Source organism: Bacillus rossius, chromosome 14 (genome assembly GCF_032445375.1).
Source record: "Bacillus rossius redtenbacheri isolate Brsri chromosome 14, Brsri_v3, whole genome shotgun sequence".
In the NCBI taxonomy this organism is placed as follows: domain Eukaryota; kingdom Metazoa; phylum Arthropoda; class Insecta; order Phasmatodea; family Bacillidae; genus Bacillus; species Bacillus rossius.
In genome coordinates this window covers 24,394,850-24,406,977 of record NC_086341.1, presented here as the reverse complement: position 1 = coordinate 24,406,977, position 12,128 = coordinate 24,394,850, and the positions used below count along the sequence as shown (strand labels likewise).

General features: G+C 40.8%; 1 protein-coding gene across 3 annotated transcripts in view; it reads right to left on the bottom strand.

Moving 5' to 3' along the window:
• The window catches only part of LOC134538717 (nocturnin), a 337,405-nt gene that overhangs the window by 172,267 nt on the left and 153,010 nt on the right, over positions 1-12,128 (bottom strand). Inside the window, exon 1 of one of the 3 annotated variants that reach the window (XM_063380157.1) lies at positions 7,375-7,746. The exons of the other annotated variants lie outside the window; for them this stretch is intronic. Coding sequence (XP_063236227.1) covers positions 7,375-7,463 — 89 coding nt within the window. The 5' untranslated portion in view covers positions 7,464-7,746. Of the gene's footprint in view, positions 1-7,374; positions 7,747-12,128 lie in introns of those variants that run through there. 3 annotated transcript variants of the gene reach the window in all.

Genomic DNA, 12,128 nt, shown 5'->3' with positions numbered 1-12,128 from the left:
TTTTAAAAAAACTATCGTTTAATAGTTTTTTGACGCATGGTTGGCAAAAATTTTATTAAAAGCAAAATGAGGGCGATAATAGCTTTTTTTAATTCGTTTATGTCACTTTATTTGCAGAATACGATTTTTTTGAACAAATCACAGTGTTCTTGTAAAATATATTTGTTTTACTATGTACAGGTTTGTCCAAATATATAAAAATGTATATTGTTTCATAAACCTTAAAAAATAACGCTATAATAAAAATCTTCTAGAACACAAAATTTCCTTTTGTTGAACAAATAATTACTAATATTATGAATTATTCATTAGTTATCTAAAAATATACTAACCGAGTGTTTTCAGAGTTTTAAAAATAATAAATAATATCTACCAGAAGTTTATAACCAAGGCATCGTCATCTTACATCTAGTTATTGCCTTAAACCTGTAAGTCTCACGCATTACAAACCGTCAAATATATATTCCACCGAAAAGATGGAATGTTTATAAATACAGAATCCTGCCGTACAATAGGAATTCTCAAACTAGAAAACTTCGTATCAAAAAATCGTCAATCTGAATGAGTGATATAAAAAAAGGGGAATAACTTTATTCGGTATTTATGTTGATGAACAGTTTCTGGTTGTTGAATGGGCAGAATTGACTGAGAATCCGTGTTTAATGTAGCGGAATTCACTGAAAAATAAGTAAACTACAGTCTTCAAAAAAATAAAATAAAATCGCCGAAAATCCGTATAATTAAATGCAGCAGCTTTAACAAATTTGCAGTTTCGCTTATTTGGAGCTGTTCTTTTTATTTAAAACTTAAGAGCGACAAGAAGAAAATATGGTTTAAAAAATTGAAACAAATAATCTAAAATATGAATTTTAATATTGCTGGACTGTGCTAAATATCGTGTAGAAATCAGGGTGGGTTGAGCACTGACGGAATGAATGGGTGAGGGAAATGGGAGCACGCCGAGTAAATACACAGGTTCACGGCAACGTCCACCACGTTTCCACGACTTGCAAAATAAAATCCGGGTTCGATCCCACCGGGAATCGAACCCAGATCGCCTTGGCGGGAAGGCGAGTGATTCTTACTACAAACACCCCCCCCCCCAGCCTTAACTCGCCGTGTTCGTTTTTCATTTTCTCGTCATTACTACCAGTTAAGGGCTATTTCTATCAATTTAACACGATACCTAGATTTCATTTGTTTTTCTGTCACAAATATTTTCCACAGATATTTCCCAAGTAGTTATATAATGGTTGTAAAAAAGGCGCGCGAGTTGATAGCGATTGCGCGCCTTTTTTCACAAATTATGTAACACTTAAGAAATATTTTATCATGCATAACAACAAACACAAACTTAGTTTAGTGTTAAATTTAAAGAAATAGCCCTTAACTAGTAGTAATTACGAGAAAAATAAAATAAATAAATATTTAACATGGCGTGTAAGACCCTACCTGGGCTTCAGAAAGAAAAAAAACGCTACTTGAAATGTGCTCAAGATATGAGTGGCGTCTGTTTGCGAAAAGCGTTCAAAAATACTCTGAGGGCGGATAACCATTTCTGTTTAAGTACTGCGTTTTTAAACTGTATTTTTAGGAAACCGGACATGGTTGAAACGCGTGTTTTTAAAATAATTTTCAGGCATGAAACACCCGGTGCAGATTCTTGGAAACACTCAGGGGACTTGCATTACACCTTTATCTTTATTTCTCCGCCATATAATTTTATGGTTGCCGCTCAAATCTCATAGTTTGCTTAAGCTCGACGAGAAGTGCCTTGCTCTTAGAGGCGATACCGTGCTAGAAGCACCAGCGAGCGTCGCACTTATCATCCGGCCTCACTAACACAGGCTTGTCCCTTAATTAAGAAGATATGATTATCGTTCAAAGTGGCACAGCCGCCTGACTGCTAGTCGACGACGATACATGCTTTAACGACAGCGCTTTAAAACCCGCTACAACTGCCAAGGTAAATGAAGACAGATGTCAATTAACTTGGCACTGGAAAAAGCAGATAACTGTGACGATGATGGACGTTGATTAATACAGCCTTGACGTAGTTCTGCTTCCGCGAGGTATACAGTTTTCCACAAGCAAAGTTTGCATGATTTCACGGCCGTTATGGATATGAATGTCCCTGCTGTATTTGTTTTTTCCATGTCTTGCAGTAAACTGACGTTTCGACCGAACGCATACGATAACGATCTTCCCGAAGTGGCGATGGCAAAGGTAACTCGAGTCGATTTCTCGATCGGTCCGGAGCCAGGTCTGGCAACTTCCTATCCCTTGCCTTGGCGTGTCTCGTCCGTTTAGTGAAGCTCGCGGCGGCCTGCGAACTAAAGACGCTAGCAGTAGAAGAAATATGCCCACTTTATACGAAACTCCCACGTAACGCAATGCTTATAATAATACGGGCTCAACTACTACTAGCGCCGTTAGTTCGCAGACCGCCGCGAGCTTCACTAAGCGGACGAAAAGTGAAGGTAAGTTGCTGGACCTGTCTATATGACTGTGGTTCGCTATAAACATGAACCACCATCGACTTAAGCTTCTGTGCAAAACCGTTCCGAGTAAAATCATTTCAATTTAAATCAATTGAAATCTCTCTTCGGCATTACATGGCAGTTTTGTTATTTCGTTTCAGACCATAACTAATCCTGGCTTGTTTTCTGTTTTTTGCAATATTTTCATTTTAATTTATTAGCATCTGTTTCATTTTTTAAGACGTACAAGCGCTTTTCAACGGTGTTTGTACATAATTTTTCATCCAAATTAATTATGTAAAACATTTATTTTTCTCTAGACAGTAAGTAGTAGAATTCGAGCCAATTTAAAGTTATTTTAACGTTAAATGCTCCTAGACGTATTTACGATGAAGTAAGGAATTTTAATTTTTTTTTAATGTACAGGTGGATGTGCGATTATATCGACATATTTTCTCATAAAACACCATGTTTGACGTTTCTTGCTGCTGCTAACAGTGTAATAAGACACGTTTAAAATCCAAAGTTACATTTTACATCTGTAGCACAACATCTATTTCGTTTACACAGTTGAATTGTGCCGCATCATGGGTATATTTTACAATATATAAACTTTATTTTTGGGACATATTCTTGACGTTGATTGGTTTAGCGAACGTGTCACGTGTTTGTAGGCACGATATACAATGACTAGAGACCGGAAAAATTTGCGGGTTCAATGACCTTCAGGATAGACTCCAATATCCTCTAGACACTCGGGCAAATGCCAACTGTTCATTGGCTGCTGACTTGTGAGACGTCTCGACTGGGTGGTCTGTGATTCGACACTTCTATGAGTGAGGGTCTCTTATTGGCCCTCAGTCCTCTAGATTAACAGTCAACCAATTGCAGAAGCAGCACTAAGGTATAATTATTTGAATTTTAGCAAAACACGAAATGAACCCGCGAATTTTTCATGTCTCTAACAATGACCATTAAAATGCGCTGGCCGCACTCTCTGCCACTATGTTCACTCCACGGTGCGGTGTTGCCAAATCGGTCACCATGCCAGTCTTCCGGGACAGGAGCGGGTTTCTCGCCAGAGGTTCACGGAAGTCCCTTCACTGGAATACTGAACAGGCGCCGCACTTGGCGGGAAGTCCGCCAGTCACTGAACCGCTTGCTCATGCAACTTCCGGTGTCGGAATACAAAAATAAAAAATTGTAAAATTCCATACATTTTCAGGATTTTAGAGTGTTTTTAAATGTCGCTGGCGTAACATTACCAACCTTTCATTTTAGGTACGATCACATAAGACACGTGGAAACCTACCCTTCCGATGACAAAAATATAAAGAACTAATTTTCGCGAATTTGTTAATACTAGTTCCAATAAAGCAGGCGAATTTGAACCTTAAATTTTAAACCGCCATTTAATTATGGCTATCGGTATCAATGTGGCGAGTGGCGGTATTATCTAATAGGTATAAAATATAATTTCTTACACATATAAGTACGCCTTATTATCACGAATGTGAAGTTACCAATGGTAACGAGATATTATCAAGCCTGCGAAAGTCTTCTAGGCCCAAAATTAAAACCCGACGGTATTCCAAAGACAATATTTTTCATGTGTTACAAGCTATTAAATCTGGATATAATCAAATACACAAGAGACTTATAACAGATAGCGCCAAGAATTTTGTATAAAAAACCTAGCATTGTCACGTCAGACACGTGGCAGATGATATGCTCAGTTTGTGCTCAATGTTTATGTTTAACACATATAGTACCAACATCGTAACAAGGAAAATAACTTTACTCCCTTTCAGAAAAATATTTTTTTATCATCATGAAGATTTATGGGAGGAAATAAACCACCAGTGCTTCAATTTTTTTTAAAGGAAGTGAAAATGGTTTGACATCAGATAGTGTAATATATAATTAAACAATTTAAATATAAAAAGTGTTTTTAGTCGCACCTCTTGCCGCCAGGTTATTTTTCACACTCTAGCCTGTGTTGTTGGTAAAGAGCTATCCGGAAGTAGTCTCTAATGTATTTGATCACACTAATATATATATTCAAAGCTAATACAGTTCACCAACCATCAAATCCAAACCGGCAAGTTCACACAATTACCCAGACACAATCCGATCTCCACGAGAAACGTATTGGTCGATAAACTACCTAAATGCCGTAACACGCAAACCATTATTTTACTGTCGATGTTACTGAATAAGTGCGTGTGTGCAGACCCGCTTTTTAAACCAGCAAGTTAGGCGCGTGAATTCAAAATCTCTGTAGCGCTCAAAATAGTAGTTTTTTTTTCGATAACCACAAACATAATTTAAAACCAGTTCAAGATTCCCAGCACTAAATTTAAAAAAAGTAATAAATAATGGCGGCGAGGGATTAGGGGAGTTTTCGATCTAAGAATTTTAAGTCAAAATCCAAACGTCTTTCCACCCCACTTTCTCATCGGGATAAAAAAATGTTTTTTGTTACATCGAATTTTAACGTTAATTCCTTACTGGTGTGATGTTAACAGCATTGCTTGACATACTCAGTTCATGATTGAATTGAATCATTTTCAGCTGCGATTTGTTTTGCTAACAAGATTGACGTAACAACTTTAAAACAAACACCATTACATAGACTAATGTCTCAATGGGAAAAAATATATTATTTGGTAAATTACTAACAACTGCAGAGATAAATCAACGAGACTTCTAAAAGTAAATGTAATGATACAATTTGGAAAGTCTAAAGTTGGGGGGTACTTTTATGGAATTGCTAAAATATTGACCGGAAACATTTTAAAACACATATTATAACACTAAGTGTATGCTAGTATAATTGTTTTTGCTTAAACGGCTGAACTACAAACAAACCTGAATCTTATTGAGATGATTCAACATCAGTAATATATAATTTTATTAATCTTTTTAAGTAAAAACTGTTTTCCCAGTGACGAGATTTAAATCACATCCCTTAAACTCTACAAACGCGCACTCTACAGATATGCTGCTAAACCTATTTGGTATTAAGAAGGCAACGCATTATTATCATTGTAATGCCAGTTTTCCTACTTATTTTAAAACGCGAAATTATAATTTTTACTACGATTGTTTTAGTTTACCATGTATATTCCAGGGTAGTAGCTCCACTATGATAAAAAAAACTCACAAATTGAAAACTACTTTAGATATCCGTGGTGGGGTCTGATTACGAAAAGCATTTATGAATACGCTAAGGGCAGACATCGTTTTTAAACTGTATTTTTAGAAGAGCGAAAATGGCTAAAACGCATGTTATCAGAATAATTTTTAGGCGTCAAACACAGGGTACTGATTCACTCAAGGGACTTGTAATCAGGGGCGTAGCCAGGGGGGGGTTTTGGGGGTTCAAACCCCCCCCTTAGCACCAAATCTTTAATTAATAACTTATTCATCACTCAAACAAATTTCATATTAAAATGAATAAAAATTTTACCATTACAATATTTAAATTTAAGTACCGAAAACTGCTAAAATAGCACTATTTTACACCTTAAAATCCAAATTTTCCCGGAGGAGGACCCCCGAACCCCCCGCTTTAATACGGTGGGGGGGGGGGGGTTTATGCTTCTTAACACCCCCCTTACACAAATCCTGGCTACGCCACTGCTTGTAATACATCTTTATCTTCATTTCTCCTCCGTATAACGTTATGGTCACCCAATGCTATCTATCCCAGTGCACTCATCCAAATGTCTGTCGGGATCTTTTGTAACCGCGAGTAGCAGGCTCTGGAATAAATTAGACCAAGCGACAAGGCAAACAAAAAATCTAGCTTCCTTTAAGTACATGCTGAAAAAACATCTATGTAACAACTGCTTACCATGACCACTTCGCCACTACCCTATTGCTTGAATCTGTGTGTGAATGTGCGAGTGACTGGTTTTAATGTAGTAGCACCTATTTTTTTATACTATTTTCTGTATCTTTAATCACTTTCCTTTTTATGTATGTCTATGCTTAATTTTTAATTACTTTAAATTAGTTATGGTTGAATCTTTTGTAATAGTTAATATTTGAACATTAAGTTAAAATTTTAATTTGTTCTCTTAATATTTAGTGAACATTTGCTTATATCATGCTTAATTTTTAATATTCCACTATTTGATGTAATTGCATAAAAGTGGTTAAGTGCCTTAACTTCGCCACCAATAAAGAAGATAAATAAATAAATAAATAAATAAACTCAAATATCAGAGATTCCCCATGCACGTCGAGAAGAGCTTTGCTCTTAGAGGCGATACCGCGTTGTAAGCAACAGCGAGCGTCGCTCTTATCATCCCGCCTCGCTAACAAATAAACTCACAACAGGACCCGCCTCTTGAGGTCTCCGCCCACCCGGTCACACAGGCGGTGTGCAGAGCTTCAGGAAAAACAACGCGATTTCAAAACTGCTCAACATATCCGAGTGAAGCTTGCTTACGGAAAGCATTTAATAGTTCGCTGAGTGTCGAAAAGTACTTTTGATTTTGTATTAAGTTTTTAAACTGTATTTTTAGAAGAGTTAAAATGGTTAAAACGCATGTTTGCAGAGTAATTTTTAGGCGTAAAACAACTTGTACAGATTCTTGAAAGCACTTAAGGGATTTGCATTACACCTTTATCTTCATTTCGCGGCCCTATAATGTTACGGTCACCGCTCAGATCTCACAGTTGTCCTGTGACGACGAGAAGACTGCGCGCCAGTCCAGAGGAGACACCGCGCTAGAAGCACCAGCGAGCGTCGCGCTTATCATCCCGCCTCGCCGACATACGCACACCCCTGGCGAGGCGGGCCTTTGGTGACGACTGCGTCGGCACTCGCCGTTTACCGTCGGGGGCGGGGCGAAAGGGCGAAAGAGCGAAACCGCGGACTCACCGCTGGATGATGACGTTCCTGAGGTGGCGGTTGCCCAAAGCCTTCTCCGGGTTCACGATGATCTCTTCGTTCTTGAGCGTCAGGAACATGTCGTCTGCCGTGCCGAGACGACCGCGGGGTGTCGGGAAGTGCGAGGCGGGCCTCTTCTGGTCGGGAGATCTCTTCTCTCGAGTGTGGGAGGGAAGGAGTAGGCGTGGACCGGGAAGGTGGGGTGGAGGGAGGAGAGGTTTGGGTGTCGCGAAAACGGAGAAGGCGTTGAAGATGAAAAAAAAAAGAAAGAAGATGGCGTCCGTCGCCGAGGTTGGTCGCCCGAGCGTCGCCCGAGCGCAGAGAAAGCGGATCACCGAAACTCGACGCCGCCGTCGCACTCCTCGCTTACCGCGTCGGTTCAGCGCGGGTAACGGCCAGGTGAGCAGTTTAAGGGGGAGCTCTTCCCCTCTGCTCCCCCTACTGCTGCTCACCCCTTCCAGACCCACCACCTCTCCCTCCCTCCACAACTCTTCAACCACCATTCCGTGCGGTAAGCTTCGATGTCACCTTCCGTACCGGAGTTCTGGTGTAGGTGCTGCACGAGTTACCAGAATCTATATAGTTTATCCCTACATACCTTACCGTTTTAATATTTTAACGCAGTGTGAATGCCTTACAATGGTAAACGATTGAAACACATAATCACTAATTAGGTTTTAATTAAAAAAATTAAAATATTTAATGTGTACGCTCTTTAGAACTTTTTTTGTTTTGAACTAATCTAGTGGCGAAACTATGAACAAATTTCTTGTTCAAACAAATTAAAACACGATTTAGAAGCTAAGGGATGTACACATCAATGTTTGCGAAGTCGCAACCATAGTAATCTCGATTTTGTGAACACATATAGTAATGCTTCGGCATCCCTTGCGTGGATTGGGAAGTTAATCATATATGGCCACGTCCATTACGATGCACTTTTTGCGAATTTCTTAGCTAAGGTATCCTACAATATATACTATTCGGAAACAGTCCAAGGAAAAAAAAAAAAGAGTCTTTCAGTGCTCGTCAGAGATGTGTAACATCTAACCCCGGTAAAAAGGAAATTTACGAGTTACCATATATCAAATACACTTATAATACGAGACTCGGAAACGAAAATTAACTTAGAATCCCTTTAAATAATGCCGAGCGTGATAAATATACGAAAATTGTGTTTTCAACTATATTTCTGGACGCGAAACACACGTAGTTTCACACCCGCCGCTGAAATTCGCTGCTAGAGAGCTATGTCGACTGTCGAATCATTCCATTTGCAGACCGAAATTTTAAACTATAAAATGAAACGGCTCCGATAAAAGCGAGAAAGACTTGAGAAAATACTAAAACCTGGTTTTCGACTTGATTTTCAACAGTAAATTTTATGAAAATACTGCCTATCTTGTTCAAATTTACTAAAATTGTTATCGTTTAAAATTTGTTTCCATTGGCTTTGTGTACTATGGTTCGCGCCGTCCGTCACAGATGGCAGCACCGTGGTTACACATACCGTTCCATGCGTCTTCCGTTCTATGCACGAAATTATTCCTACAAAATTCCGTAAACCGTGAGCTAAGATTTTATACATAAAAAATTACTACAATTTCGCTTCTGCTAAAATATGCTGTAGTATTTAATGATTTATTTGCGCGCATGTAAGAATTGTGGACACATCAAGCTCCCTATGTTTTGGAGTATTTAAATGTAGGAGAAACCAAGACTAATAATATCTGATAAGTACAGATTCATGTATAGTCATAATTTTTTTCAGTGAATCTTCTTTGCTGAGGGGGGCTACAATTTTCCAGCTTTACGAAAACTCCGATTGCACGAGGGGAATAGTTAGGTACGTGGTGGGGGAACCGGTAGAGCAGGAGAGTGCGTCAGCGGCGACGCCACTCCAACGCATGCGCTAGCGGTCGAATGGGAGGACGGGTAAGGCGGGAGGTAGGGATAGTTACGTAGTGTAGCATGCTGTATGCTAGTTGTATGGTCCGGTAGGGATGACGACCGGGGAGAGGTAGAAATGACGCAGCAGCGATGCGACGAAATTCTAGTAACGCTGCTTGTGTTTGTGTACGGCCAATGATTGACGCTACCACATTTCTTTTATTTTATCAAAATATTTACAATTTTGTTTATTCGTGTGGAAAAGAGTTATTGATTTGTGCAATCAACTTTATAATTCATTTTTATGTGAATAGTATAGTGTGATTGAACATGTAAAAAAATTGGTTGTCTGTAAAGTCGGTTTACGGACGATAGTTTAAAGTGACAACGTCATAACAAAACATTGATGAAATGATTGCATACTTTTATGAATAAAATTGAATCATTTTTATTTTAATAATAAAAGAATAAATACTTGAAATTATACTAGTAATAAGATTTATAAAATGCAAGAATAATTAACCTTTATTGCCGAAATTGTTGTTGTAATAATGAAAACCACATTAACTTTTCACTTCACTTTATAAGCAGTCGAGTGGAAGAGAGATAGATGCGGCGCAAGCGTACAATATGCGTAACGGAACAATTCGCGTAACGGGACACTTTTTCGTGCGTGCAGCCGGCGTTCATCGATTTATTAGACGTCACGTCAAAAAAGACTTAAGTATAATTCATTTTTTGTGAATAGTGTGATTGAAAATGTAAAAAAAGACTTATAGAGGTTAGGTTTATACATGTAATTTAGTTTTGGTATGTGCACCTACTTCTATCAGTGGCTTAGATATTCATCGCTGTGCCAGAATTCCCCATCGGTACCATAGTTTCAGGATCTGGTACCAGAGTTCGGTGTTCTCCGCTTGGCAACCCTGGCGGGCTTGCCGCCGGCCGGAGGAGGGGAAAGTTCCGCTACAAACAGAGCGCGTGTGAGCGCGTGTGTATTTCTCCTCCCACGCCTCCAGACGACAAAAAACACGAAGGGGAAAAGAGGGGAAGGAGGTTGTGACTTGCTATTCACTAAACCCGAGTCGGACTACCGGATAATCGTTCGGTACCAGGATCATTGTTATTCCGCACGCTAAATTTCACGTTCCGGGGGGAGAACTTCGAATGTGTTCGGTACCAGGATCATTGTTATTCCGGACGCTAAATTTCACGTGCCGGGGGGGGGGGAGATCTTCGGATGTGTTCGGTACCAGGATCATTGTTATTCCGGGTGCTAAATTTCACGTGCCGGGGGAGAACTTATGATGTGTTCGGTACCAGGATCATTGTTATTCCGGGTGCTAAATTTCACGTGCCGGGGGAGAACTTATGATGTGTTCGGTACCAGGATCATTGTTATTCCGGACGCTAAATTTCACGTGCCGGGGGGAGAACTTCGGATGTGTTCGGTACCAGGATCATTGTTATTCCGGACGCTAAATTTCACGTGCCGGGGGGAGAACTTCGGATGTGTTCGGTACCAGGATCATTGTTATTCCGGACGCTAAATTTCACGTGCCGGGGGGAGAACTTCGGATGTGTTCGGTACCAGGATTATTGTTATTCCGGGCGCTAAATTTCACGTGCCGGGGGGGAGAACTTCGGATGTGTTCGGTACCAGGATCATTCTTATTCCGGACGCTAAATTTCACGTGCCGGGGGGGGGGGGGGGAGATCTTCGTATGTGTTCGGTACCAGGATCATTGTTATTCCGGACGCTAAATTTCACGTGCCGGGGGGAGAACTTATGATGTGTTCGGTACCAGGATTATTGTTATTCCGTACGCTAAATTTCACGTGCCGGGGGGGGGGAGATCTTCCGATGTGTTCGGTACCAGGATCATTGTTATTCCGGGTGCTAAATTTCACGTGCCGGGGGAGAACTTCGGATGTGTTCGGTACCAGGATCATTGTTATTCCGGACGCTAAATTTCACGTGCCGGGGGGAGAACTTCGGATGTGTTTGGTACCAGGATTATTGTTATTCCGGGCGCTAAATTTCACGTGCCGGGGGGGAGAACTTCGGATGTGTTCGGTACCAGGATCATTCTTATCCCGGACGCTAAATTTCACGTGCCGGGGGGGGGGGGGGATCTTCGGATGTGTTCGGTACCAGGATCATTGTTATTCCGGACGCTAAATTTCACGTGCCGGGGGGAGAACTTCGGATGTGTTTGGTACCAGGATTATTGTTATTCCGGGCGCTAAATTTCACGTGCCGGGGGGGAGAACTTCGGATGTGTTCGGTACCAGGATCATTCTTATCCCGGACGCTAAATTTCACGTGCCGGGGGGGGGGAGATCTTCGGATGTGTTCGGTACCAGGATCATTGTTATTCCGGGTGCTAAATTTCACGTGCCGGGGGAGAACTTCGGATGTGTTCGGTACCAGGATCATTGTTATTCCGGACGCTAAATTTCATGTGCCGGGGGGAGAACTTCGGATGTGTTTGGTACCAGGATTATTGTTATTCCGGGCGCTAAATTTCACGTGCCGGGGGGAGAACTTCGGATGTGTTCGGTACCAGGATCATTCTTATCCCGGACGCTAAATTTCACGTGCCGGGGGGGGGGGGGGAATCTTCGGATGTGTTCGGTACCAGGATCATTGTTATTCCGGACGCTAAATTTCACGTGCCGGGGGGAGAACTTCGGATGTGTTTGGTACCAGGATTATTGTTATTCCGGGTGCTAAATTTCACGTGCCGGGGGAGAACTTCGGATGTGTTCGGTACCAGGATCATTGTTATTCCGGACGCTAAATTTCACGTGCCGGGGGGAGAACTTCGGATGTGTTTGGTACCAGGATTATT